Raw genomic sequence first — 12,373 nt, forward strand, 5'->3', positions numbered from 1 at the left:
AACTCAGAAACAGCTTGAGGGCACACAACAGCAACTGGTCCTTTTCTGTCCCTTTTCTTTAGCAGCATTCTTTGCTTCTTTTGTTTCAGCCGATAGCATTTGCAACAGAGAGTATCCATAACAGGTAAAAAAAATGAGAAAACACTTCAGTCTTCCCAGAAACATCATCAGAAGTCAGTGGACGAAATAACAGGAGGGCTTTTCAAGTAGGACAGGCATGCTTCAGGCAAACCCTTTATTCATTTATTTATTCCCTTGACTTATCACAGTCATTTTGGAGACAGTTTACAAATCATAAAAAGCATAAACAGCAAGGAAGGTTTATATAAAAAAGAAAGACAAGAGCAGTATTAGAGTGGAAAAAGAAATCCTTGCTTATTTTTTCTCCCCAACAAACAACTAAAAAAGGCCCAGCAGTCAATAAGTCAGCACATTAAGAACCGGGCAGATGTTATGCTAATGGCACACTTCTTTTTTAATTAGGTATGGAAGCAATTTGGATTAAAACTTCAGTATGTATGGAGGAGAGATTAAACTGAGGTTGAGGACTGCGTGACTCTCCAGATGACGTTGAACTGCAATTTCCGCATCCTTAACCATTGGCTATACTGGTTAGAATTTATTTATTTATTTATTTATTTATTTCATTTATATGCTGTCTTTCTCCCCGAACAGACCAAGTTGGCTCACAGATGTAAAACAAACATTACAGAATATAATGGCTAGGAGTTGCAGTCCAACAGCACATGGAGGGTCACATAATTCCTATCCCCCAGTTAAAGACGTTCTGCTCCAGCTCCAGCTATGAAGAAAGCTGCTCCCCTTTGGCAGTTTATGTCCCTTGAATTCTTGTTGTCTGGGGCAATTTTGGTCAGGATCATGAAATCAGACAATCGTAGAGTTGGAAGAGACCTCAAGGTCTATCAAGTCCAACCCCTTGTGGTTTTGGTCTATAAACCCCATCAACCACAACCATCACAGCCAATAGTGAGGGATGGTGAACATTGCAGTTGACCAGCATTATCCATTCCTGCATTGAAATAATCTCTCTTTTTTCTTTGGTTTAAAATTCCTGGGCAAGTTGGATCACTCTTACCTGATACGTGTAGATATGATATGATCAACGATCATATTCACAGTCCTGGGTGCCCATTAACATTACACAATCACTGTGCTATTATTCCAGTTTAACTGCTATGGTTCCATCCTATGGAATCCAAGGACTGGTAGTTTAGGGATCAGCATTTGGTATTCTCAACCAGAATGCTCACCACAGAATCCCTTGGGATGTAACTATCAGCTTTTCCACACTGCATAAATAAAGCAGCTTGACTCCACTTTAACTGTCATGGCTCAATCCTGTGGAATCCTGGGATTTGTAGTTTGGTGAGGTATTCATCAAAGGAGTTTATCACATGGGAGGGAAGCACCCAAATCCCATGCAGAAATAGGGTTTAAACCTGGGAAAATCCTGCAGGAGTGGGATTGTTTTCAGAGAACATCGCTCAAATTAAGCATTGATGTGAAATTAACATGTGCAAAAAGCAGCCAAATCATGCCGCTTTTTAACTTCAGGAAAATCCCAAAGTTAAAAAGCAGGACGATTTTGCCGCTTTTCGTACAGGTTAATGTTGTGTTAATGCTTAATTCATGTGACATGTCTGAAAACAACCCCACTCTTGTGGGATTTTCCTGGGATTTAAACCCCGTATAAGCACAGGGCACCTTACCTCCCATGTGATAAACTCCCTAGTCTGCCAGAGAGCTCTGGTGCCTCACTCAACTACAATTTCTAGGATTCCACTGGATGGAGCCATGGCAGTCAAAGTGGTGTCAAACTGCTTTATTTCTGCACCTTATGAAAGTGAAAGCGGAATAATAATGCCGTAACTGTATTGCTTGAATGGACCTCTAGAGAGAGCAGTTCAAAGTTAAATGTCACCAAAGGAAACGGTCACTATGTGCGCAACCATATCGGGTGGGTAAACCCAAAGAAAGGCCTCCCTAGGTAATAAGGAGGCAAGGGGGCATTCAGAAACACCTGGATTCCAAGCCGCAGAAGCAATGAAGGCTTACCTAAAGAAGCATCTATAAGAATAGTCAATATTGCCTACCGAAGTAGGGGTACTGGTATCAGCTCTTACAGGTTACTGAGAACAGGTAAGAACTCTCCAGTATGTGCAAGGAGAGAGATACACCTAGAGCAAGCATGAAAGAATCCCCTGTTGCTAGGTTGTGAACTGGATTTATCTACAGCAGATGCTACAAAGAGAATGCTAATAAAATCTATGGTCTTGTTCAAAGCACATAGCATGTGCAGTCTCATTTTGGCAGCCTGCCTGCAAGGAAAAAGTGGTAGCATTTCCCACAGGGTTAGGGCAAGAAAAACTATTCTTCTTTTATAGCAGAAAACAAACACAGTTTTAAAGGAACGGCATAAACAGAACACTAACAATACATAGGCACTAATGGCGTGCTTTGTGGTGGAGTAGTTATACTCTTCCTTGTGTCCACATGGAAGATGACTGTATAAAACAATTACACAATTTTTTCTAAACTATCTTTCGTAGTGATTCAGGGATGAACACATATAATTTCAGAACATTTTTTCTGTGCTTTGTCTCTAAGTGTGCATCTGCACTGCAGAAATAATGCAGTTTGACACCACTTTAACTGCCAGGGCACCATCCTACAGAATCCTTGGATTTGTAGTTTTGTGACTACATTGGCAGAAAAGACTAAAGACCTTGTAAAACTACAACTTGCAGGTATCTATGGGATGCAGATATATAACTTAAGGTGGTGTCAAACTGCATTATTTCTAATGTATAGTGGCACCCTGGCATATGAAGGTATATATCATGAATTTCAAATTCTTCATGGTTTCACAACTGAACAGGTCTGGGAATTAAGAAGCAGGAAAGAATATATAAACAAACATCTAGATTAGACATAAGACATAGATCAGAGCCGAGGAGGTACTGTATACACTCAACTGTAAATCGACCTCATGTATAAGTCAAAGGCAGATCTGAAGGCTCAAATTATGGGCTTTGATATCACCAATGGGTAAGTCAAGGGTAAGACTTAGGGGTATGTAAAAATGATCTAAAGAATGAAGCAAAGAAAAACAATGCCAAAGAACTTATAGATTTCCAGCAAGCATAACCGTTTGTGCTCACACTAAAGGCTGATGGATGAGAGAACAGAGAGGAGGTCAGTGCTTCCAGGACAGTTTATACACTGGCTTTTCACCAAGGGATGGTTCCTTTTTAAATAAGAGTTAAGTACAGTATTTACATTGACTCATGGATAAGCTGACTCACATTTTTGAGTTAAAAACTGACTCAACTTTTAATGCCCATGACCCTCTCATGCTAAATGAATAGAGAAAGAAACCCAAAAGGGTAGAAAATATAAAATGCCTGAAAGTATAGGAGAGCAACCTTAAAAACATAGCAGTTAAACTGGAATAATGGAGTGTCACTTAGAAAGTTTGATGTTAGAAAGGGGATACCACATTTAAAGTTTTTAACTTTTAACGAATAGCAATTTCTTCTAAAAAGGATAGCAATTTGGATAGATTGTCAGCTCATACATATTGGTAGTCATCTGGGGATAAAACAATGCAACATCAATGAAAATACAGCCTCTTGAAGTTTGTCACTTCTTACACAGAGCTCACCCTTCAGAATAATCATGGAAGGAAGCTGACAGTCCCTTTCAGGTATTAATATTATTACATACAACGAACACGCATATGAGTGGGATCCTACTAGCAGGCTCCACCTGTGACCCTCAGACATCTAAATCTAAAGAGTATTAAACATATTCAAATGTATGTATGTAGGAACTTTTTCATGTGATAGGAATCCCTGGCCCTACATTATTTCCCACCATTGAAGGAGATCTTTTCTTTTATAGAGTAAGTTGTCCTCACATCTTCTAATGAATATTCAGGGTTCTCCCTCAAATTGATTCATATGCGAATACATACCAGGAGGTGAAGACTGGCTCCACAACCATCCTTCTATACATCCTTGTACCCCAACTGTACTCCAATGCTCTGTCCTAATAGACTCACAAAATCAATCAAAGTGTTGACATACTAAGTTCCTATTGCTGCAATGATTAACATGATTGTTTAGTTGGAATAAACAATCAAGCTATAAAGAGGGCTATCACTCCACACTTACAAACCAAATACTAGTAGAACAGGAGGAATTTTGATAATGCTTAAACAAAAATGAAATGGATGTGTGTGCAGATGATATAGGGCTCATTTTATCAAACCCAAGCTCATCATTACATAAGTATGTATAGGATTGCAATGATCAACACTGCTCAAAAAATGGATTGAAAGTCAATTTATCCTGATTAAATTAGTCTCAGACATGGAACAGTTATCTAATTTTTTTTTGTCTTATATTACACTAGATACAATGAAAGACCAAGCAAAGCAAAACATTGGCTTCTGTCAACATACTTTGCATGATTCAGTGCCTTTTGTATTTGCATTCTCAATGGTAACTAGTACACACAACAAAACAGTGAAAGGACAAATTTAGCATTAATGGACACTTACTGTCTTCCGTTGCTACAATGGTTATATTGTGCCATGTGCTGGTTTCTCTATCCAGTGGGGTTGCCAATGTTATTCTTCCATCTTGTGTATTAATGTTGAATTGTCTCTCAAGGTCAGTGTTCCGATCAATAGAAAACCTACAAAATGGACATCCTTGAAATTTACTTGAATACATTTGTATGGCCTGAATGCACTGCAGTAACACAATCTGAGAAATCAATCAGAAACAGCAGTTTGATAGCCCCAATAAGTTTGAAGAGCTCAGTCGTGTAATAAAATATAAGATAAAAACAATGAACCAAGAATCAAGAAACAGAATTATAGTCCAAGGAGTAATTAGCTGTGTGCTCTCAGCATGAAGGTTGGGAGCTGTCATCTGATCAGGTAGTATCTTTGCAAAACCACTGTGAATCAAGAGTTAATTAGATGATCCATCAAATTTATTGAACAGCTCATGTCGTATTTCATAGCGAATGCTGATAATGCTGTCAATACCTTAAGCAGGCAGAGTTTTGTGTGTGTGTGTGTGTGTGTGTGTGTGTGTGCGTGTGTTTTAATGAAGATGCAACTTACACTCATATACTCCAGTTTTGATTAATTAAGTAAACATGTCACTTGTGTATGTTTGAAAGTAATTCTGTGGACAGTTGCTGGTTAACAAATCACCCTTTACCAGTAAAAAGATGTCTCCCCCAAACCAGACAGATTTACTGCTTTACGGACTGTCATCATCAGTTTCTAACAAAACAACTCTGATCTGACAGCTAAGCAGAGATTGCAAATAAGAATGCACAGGTACATTATGCAGCTTTAAACAGAGAAGCCAGCTTGACTAACAAGAAAGAGCTGCAGTAAATTGTTCCAACGGGGCATTAAACAAAATGGTGATTTCAAACTCCCTGCAAGGTCTCCGGGAAAGCTTTTTATGCTAGTCCATTTTCATATAGCTGTTTTATTAATGCATTACTTGTAAAAGAAACCAAACTGGAAAATTAAGGCTTCCAATTGCTGATGGATGATGTACAATGAGAGAGGAGATGGGAATATGTGTGTGTATGTGTGTGTCTGTGTGTGTGAGAGAGAGCGATCGAGAGAGAGACTGGGAAGTACTGATATGGTGTGACAGCCACAGCTTTGAAAGGTTTCACTAAATCCTAGCAGAGAATTTATATCAGAGTCAATAATGACTATTGTTCTGAGGTTCCGCATCTAATAACATCCTGCCATAACTGTTTTGCATCTGCTCAGTATTCTGCCTCAATAGGCAGTGATGATTTAGTAGGAAGTGTCAAAATGGGTTGTATGTATTCTGCCACATTGAGGGCAAAGGTTGTAATTGGGATGCTTAAGCAATTTGTCCTTTGTGAATTCCGATATGAACTGATCTCAGGTCAGAGATGAAACAGGTCAGCAAATGCCTCTCCCCAACCCATGAAAAGATACATGGAACTGAACGCTAGCCAGTTTATTAAGATACCTGAGAAAGTAGCCCCCCAAAGCATCTCCCTTTTCCCTACAAGTAAGCATGCCACAATATAAAATTAAGTAACTACTAACTGATGCCCTTTCATGGTATCAAAAATCTGTTGTTCAAGCTGGATGCTTCCAATTGCCTAATGGTAGGGCTGGCTCTGACTAGCCTGAAATGGGCAGACGGAAAGGAGATTATCACATGGCCATTTTTTCCCAAGCCATGCATGGGACAGGATCGGGCCAAAACGGGGGAGAACGGGTGTTAGTGGCATAAAAGGAGGATAATTGTGATGGATCCATTGTGCAGTGGTGGATGGGTGGATGTGCAAACATCTGTCCATTACTGCACCAGCCCAGAGACTAACCTCAGCGAAAAATGTGGGCTGCATGGTATTCTGTCCATCCGTTTATGCCATGTCTTGTTTTCTGAATCTTCTCTTACGCACATCCAAAAAATTGTTGCTCTCACCATCAACATCAACAACAAGCAGCACAAATATGTAAATATACTCCACATTATAAGATTTTAAGTAGACCTGGATGAAATTCTTGGCCGATGAGGAGGCTGACTGTGCACTGTTTGACTCAGAACACAAGAAGAGTGCTACAGATACTATCTTAACTTTACTTAAACTAAGACTAAAGTTGAGTGTTAAGCCCAAATACATTTTTGCCACTCAAAACAGTCACAAAGCCTACCCAAGTCAAAGTGCATAGAGCGCAACACCTGCCAAGTTCTTTTGACACACAAAGTATAACATTTCATAAGCACCTCTCTCTGTCCTTGACAACAAAAATATAATAACATAGTAACCCAGTAACAGTTTGCTGCATGATCTCAAGACACTTGAAATGTGCAGCCCTAGCAAAAGCCCACCAAAACTCAACACCCACATTCCCACAATAGCCTATCATACACTCATAGGAAGATTAACAGCAGGATATGAAGGCAATAACTTTATGTATTTCTTATTATTTTATGGTGTTTGCTACCCAGATTTCCAGCTCATCTGTTATGCATCCATACAATGCTGAAATACTGAAGCATCCCACATTTGTCTTTTAGAAAACAGAAATTAGAAAACAAACAATATGCAATATTTCCACTTAAACAGAATAAAATTGTGAACCTCGATTCCTATGCACAAGCAAAAAGTCATATTTCATGTTGATTTTATTTAGCTAAGTAAATAAATGCCTCCCCTGATGTAATTTTGTTTACAGTATCTCTAGCCATAAAAAAACTGGGGGTTTGTGTGGGTTTCCATATTGACTTTCAACAAGCTATTCACAACCCCAAAATGAATTAAAAAGTATAACAATTTCTCAGCACAAATGAAACAGGTTTACAGGTTTGCCAGCAAGGAAAGCCCCCTCCTGACACTTAATATATATTGTCTGCGATGTTTGTAGCTACCTTGTCTTGATAATGATATTATAACTCTTTTTAATGAGGGCACACTGTCAAACATCTAAGCAATATATAAAGTATATTTCTGTGAAGGGGAGGGGAGGCCTGGGTAAATAATAAGCTTGGAAATTGCCATTGTAACACCACAGTTTACTGGGACTTGGTTGTTTGCTTTTGAGACTGAATGCTGGAGGAAACAAGTGGTACGATTGTGTTTCTTTATCTAAAGGTTCTGAGGAAGATTCCAAGGCAATTTCCAGCAGTATTACTTCTCTGCCTGTTTACTCTCTTGTCACAAAATGCCTCCTGTTTTGTACCAATGTAAATGAAAGCTTGCAACAGCACTTGGCATTATGAAACCTCCACCAGCACCCTTTTTGCTTCCCCCTGCTGAGATGTGAATCACAATATTGATGCCGTAAATCACCGCATCTCAGCAATGCCAACTGGAGAGGGCATGTTACTAGGTGACTGAGATAAACAGCTGCATCTCAGGAAGGCATAAAATACTGTATCTAGAATTTTAGGGCCTGCTGTGAATTAAGAAAATGATTTTCTTCTGCCAAGAATGAAATATCCTCTCTCTTGCTCACTCTCTTTCTGCATTTATGTATGTATGTATGTTATGTTTATTTTTTTCCCTTTAAGGGGAGAAGTCTGTAGAAGGGAGAAGAATGTCACCCATGACCTGATGGCTTTTACATTTATGAGTAAAGCAAAAGATGTAACAAACATGCTAGAAATGTGACTCATCCAAATTCAATGATTTTTGGACCCAGAATTTTGGCAGAAATGACATTAAGGTCAGATCCCGACTGATTACAAAGACTATGAAGCCCCAGTTTTTGTTCCTGTCCTCTCCAGCTTTATTTTGGGGATCCATACATATTTTGCTTACCCCCAAATATTTTCTGTTAGCTCCTGGTATGATCAGAGAGACATTTTATACCAGCTATTTTAACTCAACAAAGAAGCGAGAAATAACAGGGACAAAATCTGAGGCTTTTCAACTGGCCTGGATGTGCCCTTTGCAATCCTTTCGGATTCCTATGTAAAATTGCATAACCTCCGTTTCTTATAGTAGTGTATGTGTGTTGGAAATTAGCTTTATACTGGGTTTCATGCTGCTGAATTGTTCATTTTTCATTAGTTTGTTCCACTTTTCTGACAGTTATCAGCAGCTGAAATATAAACATGTGCATTAGTACTTTTAATTTGTACTTTATTAAAAATACAGATTAATGTAGCACAAGCAGCGGTAAAATCATGCAGAAGTGATGCAGTCTGAGAGTACTTAGATTCATCTGCTGTTGCTACGACTTCAGGTGCATCCTGCCTTAAGAGTTGATTTTGGGGCCGGCTGAACAACAGCCATCCAAATAGGAAGGAAAAAGAAAAGGGGAATTTTGCTAGTGGTTTTTTTTTTGGGGGGGGCACAAAAATCCCAAACCCACACAAATCAGATATGGCTGGATTACATTCTATTTGACTGGAATGATGAGTATTTTCCATGTGTAGACCAGCCTTGTAGTACCTCTCATTTAATGTACTATGAATTTGCATCCTCTGTTTTGTTTTGCCCTAACCAGTTTTGCAGCAATGAATTTTGAAGCTCAAGCAGTCTTCAGGATAGTCCCCATATTTTTCATGCATGGAAGAACCCAGTCATACATTTAGCTTTATTGATCCACAGCAACACATCAGGTCTAAAAGTTTCTGTGTTTACTAAATGCAAGTCTTAAGTGTTTTTCACTCTTCTAATCTTTTTCTTAAAATATTGCTATTTAATTCTTTCTTTCTTTTTTTACTTTTGTAAAGTAGTGTTTTATTTTCATCTTTTCAAAAATTATTGTGAGTCACTTTAAATCCCATTTCAGAGGACAGGCTAGATATAAATTCAACAAGCAAACGAACAATATACTGTAGCAGGGGAAATTCTTCCCTGCTATCTCCACAACATTGAGGTTGTAGTTAAAACCAGAAAAAAGAGAAGAGCCTGAAAGGGATGGCAGATGATGTCAATATTACTGCTAATCAATAGTTCACAGCACCCCAACCCTGTGATCCCTTGCTACCTTACACCTCTGATCCTTACCCTCCTTGCTTCCTGCATGGTCCATTGCCCTGCTGGCTGGCTACTTTCCATTAGGTTCCTTGACCCTAGATATTTAGCTTACTCATCTTCTGTGCCAGGCAATTCATACTTCACCCCTTGACATCTATTAGAGAATCACCCAAGGCTATTGCAAAATCACAACATTAAGCAGAGCTTTTTAGAAATTATCACGAAAAGGACTTTGGACTGAAATGGTATGAAATGGTTACATGATATCCAAAAATATTGCCCTCCTGATATTTTATTAGACTTACTTCACTGGAAATTCCTCGGTCACCTGGCCTCATCAATTGGAGCGGATCATTGCCTCTGTCTGCTCCTTTCTTCCAATCTGTACAGGCCTTGAGTAACCTTTCCCTGCCTGCTTGCCTAAACTTGATGGATACGTCATTTAGCCAACAGAATGGACCCCCTTCTTCCCATTCAGTTAATGCCCAATAAAGTAGGTATAAGGAGGTAGAATTGTCACAATATTGTCAAAATCACAATTAAGTAGTGATCATGGATATGGATATAGATATGGATGTGTGTGTGTGTGTGTGTGTGTGTGTGTATCAGCATTGTTGGGTATCTGTTGAGACCTGAGCTGATCACTTATGCTCCTTGACACAATATATCGTCTATTTTATTTTATTTTATTTGCTTATTTTGTCTGTACGTTTTACAAGTCTTGTTGTTTTATTTTTGTAGAGATTCAGGAGAAAATTGATCAGTTTTCATTCTGATACTAAACCACTCAATTTGCACTTCCCAACTAAATACAGCAAATAAATCCAGTTACTCTTTGGCATTTGTACCTTTCTTAATTTTTTTTTGGATTATAGTCGTCACATGATATGAAAGAAAATTGTCCATAACAAAGCATTATTAAAGGAAATTGAATACAAAACTCTTTATGCAGTAAACACACAGAGATGAATATTCAGATATGGGTACATGTATATTGACCTGGAATGAGGAACAGAGAAAGACACCTCTTACAAGGCCAGCCTATTTGTCCATTTAGGCCAGTATTCTGTACTATGACTGGCAGCAACTCTCCAGGGATGGAGGCCGAGATCTTTTTCATCATCTATTCTTTTTATAAATGGAAAGCTAGGGCTTGGGCATAAGACCTTCTGCATGTAAAACATGCTCTCTGCCACTGATTGACTTCAGACCTGAACTATATTGCTTTCTGGCACCTTTGGGTTCACCAACTGCACATCTACTGTCTTCCTCTGGTCCTTCCTACTTTGTTTCCTTCCTTGCCATCTGTTCAGAGTTATCACTCTCAGAGTAATTCACAGTACCAACTAAATAATCAAAATAAACCAAAATAAGAAAAAAAAAATCAAAACCATATTAAAAGAGCATAGTAGTTAATACAAATTACAGGTTGAGTCTCCTTTATCCAAAATGCCTGGGACTAGAACTGTTTTGGATTTTGGATTTTTTTTTTTTAAATTATGGATTTCAGAATACCTATGTTTTCATATATTTACATAATGAAATATCTTGGAGATGGGATCCATGCCTAAACACAAAATTTATTAATATTTCATATTCACCATATACACATAGCCTGAAGGTAATTTTGTACATTATTTTAAAAATAATTTTGTGCATGAAACAAAGTTTGTGTATATTAAACCATCAGAAAGCAAAAATGTCACTACTCTCAGCTACCTGTGAAAAACGGTTTAGGAGATATATATATATATATATATATATATATATATATATATATATATATATAATATTTTGGACTTTGGAATTCTGAATAAAGAGGACTCAACCTATAGTTCTTTTTTTAAGAAAGAAGAAAAGTAAACTTTTAAATAATAAAAAGTCCAAACAATATTTTAAAAGGCCTAGGAAAATAAAACATCCCCCAGAGGGATGTAAGAGGATGTAACAGGAAAGGAAAAATATCCTGTGGATGGAGCATCAATAGGATTGCTCTTTATCTGGTCAAAACCTAATCTCCAAAGGAGAGGACATGGCCAGAAGATGCCCAAAGGTGTCCTCCATGTACAAGACAGGCCATATTGATACATCACATTCTTTGATAGCATATGCATGATATACTGATGAAATTCTTCGAAACACACACACAGCAGATAGATTTAAATTGCAGTACCTTATTGAGCTTGAAGATACATCAGGATCATGAGCAGTCACTTGACCAATCACAGAGTTAATAGCCGCATTTTCATGCACTTCCAGAAGGTAGGTTGGCGAAGAAAAGACTGGAGGCTCATCAGCATCCTCTACTACGATTTTTACTGTCGCTGTATCCTTGAAAGGTCCCACACCAATGAAACGTGGATCAACCTGTACATTAGTGGCTTCTATCTTTAGAGTATAGGATCTTTTGGTCTCGAAGTCCAGAGGCTGTTAAAGAATGATGAAGATAAATTGTTTTCAGTAGTGAGTACAGCAGCAAGAACAAGCAAATAAAATATCAATGGATGGAAGTAGTATACATTTAAGCTTATTGATATTTGTTTATTGGGCAGGATTCAGTGAGACTCCAACAAAGTGCAGTTCTCCTTGTTCATGTGGTGTTATTTCTCTGGTACAGCCATGTAATTGTTTATAAAAAGTGCTAATGGCTTGGATTGCATATTAATCTCATAACTAATCAGTTATCATTTTCACTGGAGATAAGAAGCAAAGAAAAATATAAATGTTCACATGAAGGAAATATTCTATTACAGTATATACAGAATGAGTTAGCAAATATAAAGATCTGGAAATGATTGTTCCATAGCGAGGAAAAGCAGCATTCTGTTCTATTTAGATA

The 12,373-nt window shown here is 38.0% G+C and overlaps 1 protein-coding gene across 1 annotated transcript in view; it reads right to left on the reverse strand.

The window, feature by feature from the left end:
• Positions 1-12,373, reverse strand: part of CDH8 (cadherin 8) — a 170,621-nt gene that overhangs the window by 49,744 nt on the left and 108,504 nt on the right. The window contains exons 6-7 of the mRNA XM_042438309.1: positions 11,708-11,961; positions 4,586-4,722 (exon numbers count right to left, since the gene is read on the reverse strand). Of these exons, the coding sequence (XP_042294243.1) occupies positions 4,586-4,722; positions 11,708-11,961 (391 nt within the window). The remainder of the gene's footprint in view (positions 1-4,585; positions 4,723-11,707; positions 11,962-12,373) is intronic.

The sequence above is a fragment of the Sceloporus undulatus genome, chromosome 8, assembly GCF_019175285.1.
Source record: "Sceloporus undulatus isolate JIND9_A2432 ecotype Alabama chromosome 8, SceUnd_v1.1, whole genome shotgun sequence".
NCBI classification, from domain to species: Eukaryota; Metazoa; Chordata; class Lepidosauria; order Squamata; family Phrynosomatidae; genus Sceloporus; species Sceloporus undulatus.